This window comes from Sinohyriopsis cumingii, chromosome 14 (assembly GCF_028554795.1).
Source record: "Sinohyriopsis cumingii isolate HCF-2022 chromosome 14, ASM2855479v2, whole genome shotgun sequence".
NCBI classification, from domain to species: domain Eukaryota; kingdom Metazoa; phylum Mollusca; class Bivalvia; order Unionida; family Unionidae; genus Sinohyriopsis; species Sinohyriopsis cumingii.
The window spans coordinates 103,797,158-103,814,082 of NC_142974.1; the positions used below are offsets into that span (position 1 = coordinate 103,797,158).

Sequence of the window (16,925 nt, forward strand, 5' to 3'; positions counted from 1 at the left end):
CTCTCATACTCTTCTGTGACACGATTTTCAAATTAGCTGTTGCAGTGACCATACAGGATGCATGACTGGCATCATGTTCATTTAGGACAAACTAGATACCATTGGACTGGCATCATATTCATTTAGGACAAACTAGATACCATTGGATTGGCATCATGTTCATTTAGGACAAACTAGATACCATTGGACTGGCATCATGTTCATTTAGAACAAACTAGATACCATTGGACTGGCATCTTTTCATTTAGGACAAACTAGATACCATTGGACTGGCATCATTTTCATTTAGGAGTAGTAATAACAAAATTTTCAAAATGGCTGCTATACTGGATGCCAGATTTGTACCATTTTCATTTAGGACCAACCAGATATCATAAGAACTCTCTGGTGAAAACCCAATGTCAATATGACTTTTCATCTAGGAGTAGCAGTAACAAGATTTTCAAGATGTCCACTGTGGTGGCCATATTGGATGTCAGATCAATTAAATTTTCATTGTAGCCAGACTAAATGTCAGAAGAAGTCTTCCAGTGAAAATCCCATGCTGATATGACTTTCCATTCAGGTGGATTAGCAATAACAAGATTTTCAAGATGGCTGTTGTGGTAGCTGTATTGGATGCCAAATCAGCAAAGTTTTCATTTACGATCAACTAGATATCATTGGAAGTACTTCAGTGAAAAATGCCATGCTAATATGCAGCACAGCAACAAGATTTTCAAGACAGCCATTGCAGCAGACATACAATGATGTCAAGGCACCATCACTTTTATTTAGAATCAACTAGACTATGGAATTTAAAGTTTCATGGAATTTCTCCAGTTTAGTGGGAACAGCACTGACAACCTTATGTTAACAGAGTTAACAGACAGAGCATAATCCAGTCAAATCTTCTGGTCTTAGTAGAACTCAAAATACATGAATATTCTAGTTTGAAGTGACTGTCAGTGCTTGCAGCATGGCAAACTAATTATGGAAAAGAACTGCCAACGAAAGTGTTCTAGGAATAGTAAATGTCATATAATGGGGACGTGAAATATTTTCTGTAATTTTAGTGCTATTTCATGAATCAACTCCCCCATATATATATATATATATATATATATATATATATATATATATATATATATATATATATATATATATATATATATCTTGTAGACATTACTTAACATGAAGTGTGATTTGGTCTGGTGTGGTTATGTGTTTAATGCCATTTTTCAACACAGGATATGCATGGTGGTATATTTTCTGGAAGAAGTTTCTTAAACGTCCTTTAAAAACCATGAATCCACAGGAAGCTACTGGCAAGCTTTCTCACATACCTGCACTGGTCATGCCAAGACCTGAACCCACACTGACGAAGGTGAGATGTCATTGATTGGTATAAGTGTCTTCAACCATCTGGCCACCCAGGACCACCTTACACTCAAGTACGCATGATATATCTACTACTCCTGCTAAAGGTTCTTAAATATCATATATATGCATAAATTTAGAAGCCATCCAAATGCAACTGCCCACATTCACATAGTAATCACATTCATACATATGCATAAAATTAGAATTCCCAAAAAATGCAACTTTGTGCATTCACATGAAATGATAAGCATAAGCATAAATTAGGCCCCCAAATGCAACAAAGACAAAAGGCATAAAAATATGGCATTCCTCTTCAAGGCATAACCATTATTTTTTCCAATTAGCATCCCAACACACTCTGCTGTGTATTACAAAAGTAATTAAGTGATTAGGCAATGAGTGGTACTTGGGAGCTTACAATAATTCTACAAATCGGAGACACCTGTTACATACAAAACACATTTTCAGAAGCAAATTGTGATATATTTGCAATTTTCAATCTTGCAGAAGTCTAAGTTCCAGTAGTTCCTTTTCCATTTTAACTGCTGTGTTTGAACCTTCACAAATGTTTCTAAGCTACAAGATTTACAAACTAGCCACTGTCATGGTCACAGTGGATGTAAGATCTGCACAATTTTCATTTTGGACAAACCAGATAGAGAACACTTTTGATACAACCTGATGCAGAAAATATGACCATCTATTCTGGAAAATTAGTGAGAAGATTTTCAATATGTTCATTGTGGCAGCCATACTGGAGGGCATAATTTTTATTTAAGATCAATTAGATATCATATGAAGTCTTTCGGTGAAACCTGTAGGTTGATAAAACCAAAAATTATGAAAGAGTAGCAATAACAAGATTTTAAAGACGACACCCATGGTGGCCATACTGGATTTCAGATCAGAATCATTTCTATCCTGGGTCAAATAAACACCATAAGAAGTCTTCTGTTGACAACACCATGTCTATATGACTTTCCAGTTTGAAGTAATAGGAAAAAGTTCAAGATGGCTACCATGGTGGCTATTATTGGATGTGAGACTGGCAAAACAATTTTTAAGACCAACCAGACAATGTAAATTTTTAGAGTAAAAATCCATTGCTGATTCTACTTTCTATTCTCGTGGAGTAGCACAACAAAATGTTAAGACTTCTGTTGTGGTGGCCATTATTATGTGTCACATTATCATTTAATGTCAACTAGATGTCAAAGTTTATCTAGTGTAAATCCCATGTTGATATTACAATACATTCAGGTGGAATAACAAAAATAAGATTTTCAAGATGGCTGTTGTGGCAGACATATTGGATGTCAGATCAGCACCATTTTCATTTAGGAGCAACTATACATCATAAGTTTTTAGTCAAAACCCAATGGTGACAGAACCATCCATTCAAACCCAATGCTGATACCACTTTCTATTTAGTAACAATAGCAAAAGTTTAAGATGGCTACTGTAGTGGCTATACTGGATGCAAGATGGCTACTGTAGTGGCTATACTGGATGCAAGATGGCTGATGTAGTGGCCATACTGGATGCAAGATGGCTACTGTAGTGGCCATACTGGATGCAACATGGCTGCTGTAGTGGCCATACTGGATGCAACATGGCTACTGTAGTGGCCATACTGGATGCAACATAGCTACTGTAGTGGCCATACTGGATGCAACATGGCTACTGTAGTGGCCATACTGGATGCAAGATAACATATCTTTTTCTTTTAGGACCAACCAGACATAATATGAAAATCCCATGATGATATGACAATCCATTCAAAAACAGTTGCAAAAACAAGATTTTCAAGAAGGTTACAATGGTGGACATAATGGATGTCTGTGCAGCACCATTTTCATATAGATCCAACTAGGCCATGCGTATGTCAAGTTTCAAGGTAATCCTCCAAGTAGTTTAGGTGGAGTAGCATGAACAAACTTTTCACTTATGTTAACCGATGGACAACAGAAAAAAGGTCATCCAATTAATTCTTCTGCAGTCTATTAAATACTCTCATCTAGATGGACAAAGACAAGCAGTCTGGTTAATATTCACATCTAGATGGACAAAGGCATGCAGTCTGGTTAATATTCAAAAAAAAAAATGGACAAAGGCATGCAGTCTGGTTAATATTCAAATCTAGATGGACAAAGGCATGCAGTCTGGTTAATATTCACATCTAGATGGACAAAGGCATGCAGTCTAGTTAATATTAACATTGAGATGACCAAAGGCATGCAGTCTGGTTAATATTCACATTGAGATGACCAAAGGCAGTCTGGTCAATATTCAAATCTAGATGGACAAAGGCATGCAGTCTGGTTAATATTCAAATCTAGATGGATGAGTAGATGGCTCAGTGAGATAACTCAATGATGGCTACCTAATAGTTGACTGGCAGCCACCTCACTTATCTCAGGTCAATTTTAGCGGTACAACAAAAGGTTCTGAAATCAAATTTAGTTCCTACCTGTGGATTCCAAGCAACTCCAGTAGTATGGAAATTCTTGATGTAAGTCTGAAGTTCTGTCAAAGTCCCCAACCAGGTTTTAGTCCAATCCACATGGGTCTGGTCCCTGTTGACAGAACAAATGGGCAATAAAAGTGTTATTCTACATTATGATTCAAGGAGTTCTACACAGTATAATTCAAAACAGTTCCTCTACACTATAGGATTCAAAGCAAGAGTTCTACACTGTATGGTTCAAAGCAAGAGTTCTACACTGTATGGTTCAAGGTATGAGTTATATACTGTATGATTCAAAGAAAGTGTTCTACAAAGTATGATTCAAAACAGTTCCTCTACACTATAGGATTCAACGATTTCTTCTACACTATAGGATTCAAAGCAAGAGTTCTACACTGTATGGTTCTGGTATGAGTTCTACACTGTATGATTCAAGGTATGAGTTATATACTGTATGATTCAAAGCAAGAGTTCTACACTGTATGGTTCAAGGTATGAGTTATATACTGTATGATTCAAAGCAAGAGTTCTACACTGTATGGTTCAAGGTATGAGTTATATACTGTATGATTCAAAGCAAGAGTTCTACACTGTATGGTTCAAGGTATGAGTTATATACTGTATGATTCAAGCAAGAGTTCTACACTGTATGGTTCAAGGTATGAGTTATATACTGTATGATTCAAAGCAAGAGTTCTACACTGTATGGTTCAAGGTATAAGTTATATACTGTATATTTCAAGCAAGAGTTCTACACTGTATGGTTCAAAGTATGAGTTATATACTGTATGATTCAAAGCAAGAGTTCTACACTGTATGTTCAAGGTATGAGTTATATACTGTATGATTCAAAGCAAGAGTTCTACACTGTATGATTGAATGCAAGAGTTTTACAATGTATGATTCAATGCAAGAGTTCTACACTATGATTCAAAGCAAGAGCTACAATGTATGATTCAATGCAAGAGTTCTACACTATGATTCAAAGCAAGAGCTACACTGTATGATTCAAGCAAGAGTTCTACACTGTATGATTCAAGGTATGAGTTATATACTGTATGATTCAAAGCAAGAGTTCTACACTGTATGGTTCAAGGTATAAGTTATATACTGTATATTTCAAGCAAGAGTTCTACACTGTATGGTTCAAAGTATGAGTTATATACTGTATGATTCAAAGCAAGAGTTCTACACTGTATGTTCAAGGTATGAGTTATATACTGTATGATTCAAAGAAAGTGTTCTACACTGTATGATTGAATGCAAGAGTTTTACAATGTATGATTCAATGCAAGAGTTCTACACTATGATTCAAAGCAAGAGCTACACTGTATGATTCAATGTAAGAGTTCTACACTGTATGATTCAATGCAAGAGTTCTACACTATGATTCAATGCACATTTTACACTGTATGATTCAAAGTAAGAGTTCTACACTATGATTCAAAGCAAAAGCTACACTGTACGATTCAGTGTAAGAGTTCTGTAACACTATTCAAAGAGTTCTACATGCTATATGATTCAATGTAAGAGTTAATTCTACACATTGTATGATTCAATGTAAGAATTCTACACACTATGATTCAAAAAGTTCTACATGCTATATGATTCAATCTAAGAGTTCTACACATATCATTCGAAGTATGAGCTCTGCTACAATAACAAAAGTTAAATGGTTTCAAGGCTGCATCACAACTCATGGTCAACTCAGCATTTTGTTACCTTGCTCTGGATTTATTTTAATTACTTTGATTTTCCTGACTTGAAGCAACAACAGTATACTCAGACATTTCATCTGGATCAACCCTGACTTCCTAAGCTAATGATGCAAGAAAATGGGATATTTCATCTGGATCAACCCAGACTTCCTTAGCTAATGATTCACGAAAATGGGATATTTCATCTGGATCAAACCAGATGTCCTGAGCCAATGATGCAAAAAAATGGAATATTTCATCTGGATCAAACCAGACTTCCCTAGCTAATGATGCAAAAGAAATAGGATATTTCATCTGGATCAACACAGCCTTCCCTAGTTAATATTGCAAGAAAACTGCATTTTTCATTTGGTTTAACCCAGACTTCCTTTATTAAAGATGTAAGAAAATGGTATTTTTCATTTGGTTTAACCAAGACTTCCTTAACTAACTATGCAAGTAAGAACGGCAGAGCATGAAGATTGGTATTAATTATATCAGCAGCATCCTGCATCATTTGCATGAGGAAACCAGTGTGATCAGAAATTTTTTAAGATAAACTGTAGTTACTCAAGAGTCAAGGATATCCAACTAGATGAACTTGTTGATAAAGTGAGAAGAGCATTATGACAACTACAGTCTGGCATTTGAAGATTTGGGAGAGCTTTAAAATGAATCATCTCAAAGACACTCTGCAAATTTTTCTAGACTTGAAAACTTTCTGGTGTGCTCTACTTACTGTTGTACTTCAAAAAGAGTCAAGTCAGTGCTGCCCTAAGACAGAAAACTAGTTGCTAATTGAGTAGGTAGGTACCACTCTTGAACACCAGACACTGTACTTCATAAACCGAGATTGGGACACTACTTGTAATGTCGGTGTGGAATATTTTCTATTTCATTGTCTTAGACTTTTATGATAAGAACTGAGAAAATCTGCACTTTCTTCAGAACATGTGTATCATAATGAACATCTAGTGTACCAAATAGTTTTATTTTCGCCATCAGTAATGTTATTATCAGTTGGAAATGTAGTAGTTGTCTGATCCCTACAGTGTGAAATATTTCTTACCCAGCATCATTGGGATGCACAGCAAATATCCGTAAAGCTGACAATGAGTCAGCATACAAGGAATTGTTGGTTTAATGCCATTTTTCAGCACTTGTTAAGTTATACAAGGCAGTCAGTACGTCTTGCAGAGGAAGAATCCAGGAAATCCCAAGCAAGAACCACTGACCCATGGGAAGCTAAATGCAAGCTTTCTTAAATAACAAGTTTATAGAACCCATGACTTGAACCCATGTAGACAGAGATGAGATGTGATCTGCTGAGGTGAGTGCCTTAGACCAGGTGGCCTCTCAGGGGCTCTATATAAGGAGTTATTTATACTACTCTAAATGGAATGAATTCTCAGATTTAAAGAGGCAACACTTGGGTGGCCTAAGAGGTTAGAGCATCCACCTCTGATGCAGGAGGTTGCAGGTTGGCCGAGTCATACCAAAGATTTATAAAAATTGTAATAACAACTGCCTCGCTTAGCACTTAACATTAAGAGGTTAGTGTTACGACTGGTTGGCCTGGTGTCAGGATAATGTGTCTGGGTGGGGCATCATGCTAGATGTCTGCGGCATGATGCCCCAGTGCTAGACATCACTATAAACTGCCATACCACAGACATCATAGTGATAGGTTTAAACTAGTTAAATCTTTGTTGAAATCTCCCAAACACACAAAAACATAGATTTAAAGAGCATTTCAAGTTACCAAAGTTCATATTTTACTCAATGAATTTATAATATTTCACCTGGTATGATTGGTCAAGTATACCCAATTCACAATTTTTTATATAAAAAAAGGGAATTGTGGTGGGCCTCATCATCAAAAACTTTGTTTTATTACAAGAATTACCCTGCCATGGCATAATCTTATATCCTTGCATTGCAAGTAACGTAGATCACTGACCTTATGAAAATAGGTCACCAAGACTTTTCTGCCATTTGTGACATGAATTCCCCCATCAAGTTTCATGACTGCACATACAACATTAGAGAAATTAAAATAAATGTACAAATAGCTGGAGCATTAAAGTAGGTCACAGTTACCTACCAGGGCTAATGCACTCATCAAGTTTCATGTCTGTACATACTATGGTGTCAGAAAATTGGAGCTAATAGTAAAAAATTAAAGCTCAGACATATGTTTTCTTATCAGTAAAAACAGATTTTCCAGATGGAACACTGGAACATGGTTCATGCCTGACACAAAATTCTACCCCTCAAATAGTTTTTCTATCCTACACCAAACTTCTACCCCGCAAGTAAGATTCCTACACCAGTGCATGTGAAGGATTCTACTATTCTTACTTGTGCTTTAAAGATGAGACAAAAATAAAACTTTGGGGAGAAAAAAAAATCGAAAAAAAGTGCATTGCAATCTTATCATCACACTCAGGATTATAACCAGAGATTTACAGTATATTTTCAGAGTCAAGAAACATTTGTGGTAGTTGGGGTTCAGACTTGACAAGCTTAACAGAATTTTAAATGAATATATAAATGGAGAAAATAAACTGAAAACAATTACTGTATATAGTTGCTTCTACGAGTAGTCCAACTTTGAACAACATAGCCCCAAATTTGCCTTTGCATAGTGTACTGGCAGATCAGTGTCTACACTGTTTATTCTAGTGATTGCTCCTTAAAAAAACAGCAGAGACCAAGACCTGCCAGTGCACGATGCAAGCAAATAACTAATGTCATGTTTATATGAATAATTACAAAGTCTTATATACACAGCATTTACATTAACTACTACCATTTTTAATTACAATTCTTGGCATTTCAAATTAGTGTAACTGATTCTCTAATGAGCAGTCAGAATTTATCCAATTATTCATAACTCTAAATACTAATTTTCTCAAAAAACAAGGTTCTCTGTATTCAATTTTTACCACAGGATACTTAATAAAAGTCTGCAGTGAAGCCCAGTTAACGCCAACCATTTCTTAAATACTTAAACATTGCCCTGCCTCAAGCTATATCTTTTGCCTAAGACCCATCCTCTAAGAATTTATCAAATTTCAATGACCACTGTCCACAACTGCAAAATACCTTTATTAAAACTCAACGACGATTGTCTACAATTGCAAAATACCTTTACTAAAACTCAATGACCACTGTCCACAATTGCAAAATACCTTTATTAAAACTCAATGACTATTGTCCACAATTGCAAAATCCAAAGTTTAATAGCTGTCCTTATAAAAATGTTTGGTTTTTGCTGTTACCAGACATATTCATCTCTGATGTGAGTAGGATTTTTATCTGCTATATAATTACGGCAATTTTAAACCTCTCATATTGCAAATTATGCACACAAAAAATGTTTTCCATTTTCAATAATTAAAGTTACAGAAAGGTTTATTATGTAAGATGGATGACAGCAAACAAAGAACTTTGTTAAGATGGCCAGAAACTCAGCCTAATTTATACTGGCAGAGTTACACAACACATGGAGAAAGTGCAAGGTTACATAATATATAATAGTTTCTTTGAAAAATTGGGCACACCCATTAAACTAGCCATAAAGATGGACAGGACTCATGTCCAAGCTTTTACATCTATGAAAGAAAGTCATTCTTCTGTTCACAACCATGTTTTCCTTCAAGAGTTCTGCTTCCTCTAAGAAAAGTAGGTCAGTTCTATGACTAAGAATGATGAAAAACTTGTATCAAAACTCAAGAAAGACGCCATATAAAAGATTTCTATACATGTATTTTATAAAAATTCTGGCTTTCATCCACACGTAGAACATGCAAAGATGTTGTTGTTGTTGTTGTGGGGTTTAACGCCATATTTCAGCACATGATAGGCTATGCATGGTGGCCAGTATTAATAGTGGAGGAAGAACCCGGGAAAACCCCCAAGAAGAACCACTGACCCACAATAAGCTATTGGCAAGCTTTCTCACATACCCACGTTTGCCGAATACTAGACTCGAACCCACGCAGAAAGAGGTGACATGGCAGTGATCCGTAACGGAGAGCGCTTTAGACCACTTGGCCACTCAGGGCCCCCTACCAAATTGTGCTCTTGCATGTAATGTAACTTTAATTTCACCATTACCCCAGATTGCTGACAGAAGAAGCAATCATCTTAAATCAGTTTTCCTTTACTGTCATTTATGCTTCAGGGACCCCCAATTTTTTTTGTATTTGACCCCTAGTTTTGATGCCAACGTTCATTTTTTTTACTCAGTCTGACCCCACAGGTCTGACACCATGTGGAATTTTGATTCCCAATTTTGCATCCCTAGGGAACACACTGTTAAATATTACATGGGATTTTTCCAACTCACATGTGATGAATGCTATTCATATGCATCATAGTATTCCACTTGCAAAACAAGCCAAAATAGCCATGAACTGTTGTTTCCTGCCTACCCAGTGAGGTCATGCAAAATCACCTTAACAAGATCTATGACCTTCAAGACAGCTGTAATGTTATGGAACAGATATGGGAAAACAACGAAGTTTCATCAACTATCTTATATATAGGTCATTGGTAGAACAGTACAGAAAATGACTACAAAAAGATTGATCAGTTACCTCAACAATGAATATACAACCTGGACTTTGATACAGGAGATGCCATAAAACTGAGAAGCAGAGGGTACCATGAATCAGTCCTGTACCTGAAACAGCTTTAATGATATAATGCAGAAACAAAAGAGAGCTGTGTGTGCTTTGGACTTTTAGGGTAGCTTTAACAATTTTTCAGCAGAAACAAATGAAACCTTACAGTATTGACCTGTGGCCTTGACCTTAAGAATATGTACTCAAATATGCAATACAACAGAGCTTCTAGTGACAATATTGTTATGTATATTTCATTTGTATCGTGCTTGATCAATGTCTGTAATTGGTGAAAAATATGTTTACTTGGATTTGAGTTCAGGATCTTGGTTTTTCACTTGGAAATTCTATTGTCTACCTCATTTTATCATGATATTTACCTGAATTTAAGTTTATGACCTGACCTTGACTATTAGTTTTTTATTTTTTGAAAGCAAAATTATATACGAATTTGACGGGAAAATGACACACATCCTGGTCATCATACTGTATCTTAGGTTTTTATCTAAGGTTCGGATAAAAAAAATTATTCATTCCTGTTTTAATATTAGTCTTGCAGAATATGTTTTTTGTTGTGTTCAGTTATAATTTGAGAGATATAAATTATTTAAATTATTTATTGGATTTACAAAGTGACTTGACTGTTCAGACTAAAATACAACATATATATTCAGAATTATTGTGAATTCATTTAAAGCCATTCTGGATTATATCATTGTGATAAATCAAGACTGTTGGTACATCAGCCTATTCAAACTGTTTGTTGAATAAAAAAATTGGTTCTGATCTTTCCCGTTACTTAGTTTAAGATTATAATGTCTTAACAATATGCAAGTATATTAATCCTCGTCCATTTATCTTAAACGGCTGTTAATTTAGATAGCAGAAGGCAAATGCGACTTAAAAACTCAAAATATTATTTTTTGGCCTTCACCTTGACAACAGGGGTGTGGTACATGACACATGTACTGTGATCTCTCAGTAAAACCAGTCCCTCTTGTAAGAGTATGGCATACAAGGATCTGTGTACAGTGATTTTTCAATATAACTTGGTCCCTCTAATGTGACAGTAGGACAGTAGGACAGGTAATGATCTATGTACAGTGATTTTTCAATATAACTCAGTCCCTCTTGTGACAGTAGGACAGTAAGACAGGTAATGATCCATGTAAAGTGATTTTTCAATATAACTCAGTCCCTCTTATGACAGAAGGACAGTAGGGCAGGTAATGATCTACCGGTATGTAAAGTGATTTTTCAATATAACTTGGTCCCTCTCTTGACAGTAGGACAGGTAAATGATCTATGTACAGTGATTTTTCAATATAACTCAGTCCCTCTTGTGACAGTAGGACAGTAAGACAGGTAATGATCTACCGGTATGTAAAGTGATTTTTCACTATAACTTGGTCCCTCTTGTGACAGTAGGACAGTAAGACAGGTAATGATCTACCGGTATGTAAAGTGATTTTTCAATATAACTTGGTCTCTCTTGTGACAGTAGGACAGTAAGACAGGTAATGATCTACCGGTATGTAAAGTGATTTTTCAATATAACTTGGTCCCTCTTGTGACAGTAGGACAGAAGGACAGGTAATGATCCATGTAAAGTGATTTTTCAATATAACAAGGTCCCTCTTGTGACAGAAGGACAATAGGACAGGTAATGATCTATGTACAGTGATTTTTCAGTAATAAATCAGGCCCTCTTATAACAGTAGTACATGCAAGGAGCTAAGTACTGTGATCTTGTTGTTGTTATGGGGTTTAATGCCATTTTTCAGCACAAGATAGGCTATACATGGTGGCCATTATAACTGACGGAAGATGAACCCAGGAAAACCAACAACCATCCAACCCACAGGAAGCTATGAGCAAGCTTTCTCATGTGCCTAGCCTGAGACTCAAGCTCACGCAGATTGAGGTGAGATGGCAGTGATCTGTTATGGCGAGTACTTTAGACTACTCAGCCACTTGGGGCCCCTGTGAACTTTCAATACAGATAGATAGATAGATAGGCAAGGATGAGAATAATTTGTCTTCCCATATGTATTTGTTTATAAATCCAGTTTAAACTTCAAATAAAATCACTCTTGCTCTGTTTCACATAATGTCCCAGCAGATCTGGGTCTATGTTGTTTATTCTACTGACTATTCCAAACAAACTGGACAGACCCAGATCTGCTGGTGCATTGTTCCATGATTAGACCTGAGTATGGGCACTCTGCAGTTTGACTTATAATCAAGTATAGAAGGCAGGTCTAACAAAATATATGCATTTTGAATTTATTGCTAAAAGCAAATTGAGTTATCTGGAATAAAAATATTTGAAACTTAAAAATATTGGGATAATTTGTAATGAGAATGATATCTAATAATCCAGCCTGGTCACATGAAGGAAAAGGTCCCAAATTATTTTTTTTTCTTTAATGGTTGGAAAACTGCTGAACCAGCAGGCAGAAAACAAACAGGGATGGTCTACAAACCAAACTCAAAGCTATATTATTTTATAGACCATACTTTTTTGTTTCACTTTAAGCCATGCTGGCTGAGTGGTTTGTGTGTTAAGACTCACAACTAAAAGGGTGCTGGGTTGAATCCTACCACTGGCTCGGTCCAGGTTGGCTAATATGATGTGTCTATGGGCATGACACTTTACACAAAGTGCACTGACAATTAAATAATCTACTTCTGGGCCTTCCATTAAATTTGGATGGTGCATTGCTAGGCGGGGAGAGGGTATGGAATCTACCACAACAGCGAAACAGTTTTTTTTTTTAAGTAGCCAGGTGTAAAGTAAAAGTAGCCAGATAAATGACCCTTCTCCTGGCTGTTAAAAAAAAAACCTGTAGTTGCACTACTGGCACTACTGTGTCATAAAACACTAATTTATTTGAATTTGTTTTAGTTCTTGGCCAATGAGAAGAAATGAAATATGATTTAAGCCATGAAATAAACGATTTATGTCAGAGTGTGTATAATATTCAAAATTATACTTGTATCATACCTTTTGCTGTAACATCACCTCACTCATAATTACAGTACACATTAAAGGATCCCATTAACAGAATTTTGACAAAATAATTAATAGGATGGGAGGGATAGAATTTCTTAGGAAATAAATTTCTGGCCCCCAAAACGCTTAATAAAATTACTCTTGCTTCCATTTGTAGAAAAAAAGATCTAATACTATCCGTCATATTAGCTGAATTAAATACCCATTCTGATTTCTTAAAATTAAACAGCCTGTTCCTTATAGCCGAGTGCACAAGTCCCTTATAACCAAGGGTGCAACGCACTATGTATGATACCTAAAAAATTCAAGCATAACTACAACTAGGTAGTATCGTGTATCTAAAATAATTGCAACGACAGGCATAAATCTAGATAGACTTTTTGCAATTCGTAAAAGCTTTCCCAACAAATGCTATTAGAAATGCAACTACTGTTGCATGTGACAGAATACTACAGGATGTTATTAGTTTTTTGAAGAATACATTCTCTTCTACAAATGTTGAAATATTTAGATTTGACACGCTGCTTGGATTTCAGCTCAGCTGATGATCACCAAGGTAATTCACCTGCTGAAAACAGCCTGGTATCGATGAAAGAATCTTTACCTTTGTAAACTGGAAGTCTGAGAAAGTGATCAGCACTGAGATGTGTCTGCTAGGCTTGAGAGACTTGCTTTAGTGTGTTGAAAAGCAACAAAAGCCAAAGCTCTTTTTCACATGTTTTATGATTCAAAGGATTTCAAGTTTCTTGTGTTGCAATTACCAGCTCTTGGTTGACCGAAAATTTAAGATTTGAATGGACCTGTGTTGTTTATGAAGGTTTTGAATTACTGTGAAACTGTCAAGACATTAATGCATTTCTAATAAATGGCCCTTTATAAATGTCAAAAGGAAATGATACAGTGCTTATAAAATTATTTATGTATCTGAAGTGCATTTTACGATTTATTGTGAGAAGAAACAACTGATTTTGTATTAAATGAAACATTTGATTATTCCATTTCATAAATGTCAAAAATTTCAACATCATGCTGTTATGTATATTTAATTTGCATCATTTCTTATTTTTTATTCAATATATGCTATGGATAATTGTATTTTGGACTTGACCTTGTCAAGTTAATTTTCTACCTGACCTGAATCACTGATTTTGGTTTTGTAAACATTTTTATCTCAGTCTGAGTCCAGAACATTGGAAAGTCCAATGTAATGCCAGGTGTACCTTTTGTTTACCACATTTTATATTATAATCTTTGCAACAGATCTTCTAATTATAACTATGTTTTTATCTTGTTAACATCTGGAATGAAATTTTCCTTTATGTTTAGGACTTTTTTTTTTTTTTTTTAGAAATCTAACTCTGACCCTACAGCTGGCAACTATTAACACAGGAGAGAACATTTAATCAATGTGGTTATTGTAAGAAAATTGGGTTTGTGAGTGGTTCAGATTTGTGCAAAGAACATGTTGCCCAAGTTTCATTAACTGGAGATTTTACAGTTAAACAAAATTTGTATAATGAGGTTCAACATTCATTTGTGAAATAAAAAAAGGTCAATGTGACCCACATTTCACTGGTTAAGAATAATGCAAGAAACATCCTGATCAATGTCCATAAAGATACAATGCCTAAAGGAGGATATTTGTCAGGAAGATGAAACTTTCACGCTGGGTTTAACTTTAAAAACAGTGATTTGAGCTGCAAAAAAACCAACACTGGGCTATTCTACCCTAGGGTGGTTACGAACGATACAAAGAACACAGTCACCATTTTCTATGAAGATACAATATATAAAGCTAGCAACAGTGGTGGAAAAATAAATCAAACATTGTTAACCTGTGGAAGATGGTACTGCAAACATGAGTATGGCAAAATTTCAAATATACATCATACTTATTTTTTTAAAAATGCCATGATAATTAGATAAAATTAGATATAAATAGTTAATCTGTACAAACTGGCACAGTATCAGCATCATACAAGTTATATTTATAAAACTTGTAACAAGGCAAACCATTTTACAATTAGAAACAAATCCCAAACATAACTGTGATAATATGGAACAAGAAATTTAATTATCTTTCACTTATGTTTGAAACATTAGCCCTTGTGTGCAATCTACCGTTTGAACACAAGTTAATTTCAAACAAATGAGTTGCCCCATACAACAATTGATTCAAAGACTTGGGCTAATGAAGGCACTTTGTAAAACTACACCATATTTTAATAAATTCTGAATTATTTATGTCAAAATAAATTACACTGTAGCCTACCTCTCCAAAATTTAAAAGAGCCATTAGTCAACAAGCTCTAGAGTGTCTTCTTAAGTGTTCCTTGATTTTAAACATAAGAGGAACAAAAGAGAGCAGCCAAAAAATGTCTCATTGAGAGGGGATTCAATGATGTGATGGGTCAATGATCTGGACCTAAGCCACTCAAAATTTTCTGGAGCTTTTCAGCATACAATCCTTTTTAATGAAATGATGTTGTGAAAGACAACATTTCTGCCACTTGGAATTGGAATAAAGCTTCAAGGAATCACAAATAACAATTCTTGACGCTGATAATAGTGTTTTCACGAACAAGAGTATTAAAGCAAACTACAACACATTAATCACGTTCGTGTCTTTTAAAAGTGGATGTTCCTTCTATAGATAAACTAAAGCACTGTTTCCAATTAGGAAGAAAAGATGTTTCAATCACAACTGGAACCATTTTAGAAACTGTGTGTCAGATTCTCAACAAAACAGAAGCATGAGGCCCAAGTGAGCCTGATCATTTAACAGGGTATCTAACATGTCATATTTTTTGTTTTCAAACAAAAAAAAAATAATACAAAATTATCTCTCCTAAAACATACAAAAATATTTCATTCAGTATCGTAAAAATTACAAATCACCGAATAATTCAAGTCCAAACAACCAACCTACACATACGATACTGGTGTTGAAAATTCACCGACACAACATGAAATAATTAGTGAACATATTCAGCGGCTGAGTGAATTTCTCAATCACTTACCAGACTCATCCAATCAGGTGAGTTCTGAGTCAGGGCTCACCAATGGTAATTTTATACTGAGTCCATACTTGGGAAGCTCGTTTTCCGTTTGTTTTGATCAAGCCCATGTATGCACTTGCTCTCACCAATTTTTTTATCCAGACTGTTCTCAATCTGTCCATATTTTCAAGTGGTGTTAAAAGGGTCACAGAATAAATTACAGAAAACAACTTTTCACAAAATCAAATTTAGGTTGTCAGGATTTTCAAATCGATGGTTGAGTACGAGTATATCTGGGTGAATAAAATTTGCCTGGCTATCCCTAAAGTCACGAAGCAAACTAATACTTTACCTGTGCATTAATGATAAAAAAATGACATTCCTTGCCTTGTTTCATGTGGTTTATTTCAGTCCACAAAAAAATGCAAGTGTATTGAAAAACAACTTTATACATGAAGCAAAAGAATCTCTTAGTAGCGTTGAGAATCAATGAAATTTCATGATCGATCATCAGTTACACCAACTGATGGAAAATTGATTATTAATTGATTAAATGTGCCTGATGCATGACAGAAATATTCCACGTAGTGTATCAATTTTATCTTGGGTCTAACTGGTATATTATCAAAGTTTTTGTACTAGGACTTAATTATTTGAATTGTTGTTTGTTATATTTCTTTAAATAAAAAAAATTATAATTTTTTTGTTTAAAACAAGAACTTCAAAACTGTTAAATAGTTAGTCATGCAAATG

At 35.1% G+C, this 16,925-nt stretch overlaps 1 protein-coding gene across 2 annotated transcripts in view; it reads right to left on the bottom strand.

Annotated features, from left to right (window-relative positions):
• The window catches only part of LOC149784532 (adenylyl cyclase-associated protein 1-like), a 222,609-nt gene that overhangs the window by 77,756 nt on the left and 127,928 nt on the right, over positions 1 to 16,925 (bottom strand). For both annotated transcript variants that reach the window (XM_089932619.1, XM_089932621.1), the window contains exon 8: positions 3,833 to 3,938. In XM_089932619.1, coding sequence (XP_089788745.1) covers positions 3,833 to 3,938 — 106 coding nt within the window. The remainder of the gene's footprint in view (positions 1 to 3,832; positions 3,939 to 16,925) is intronic.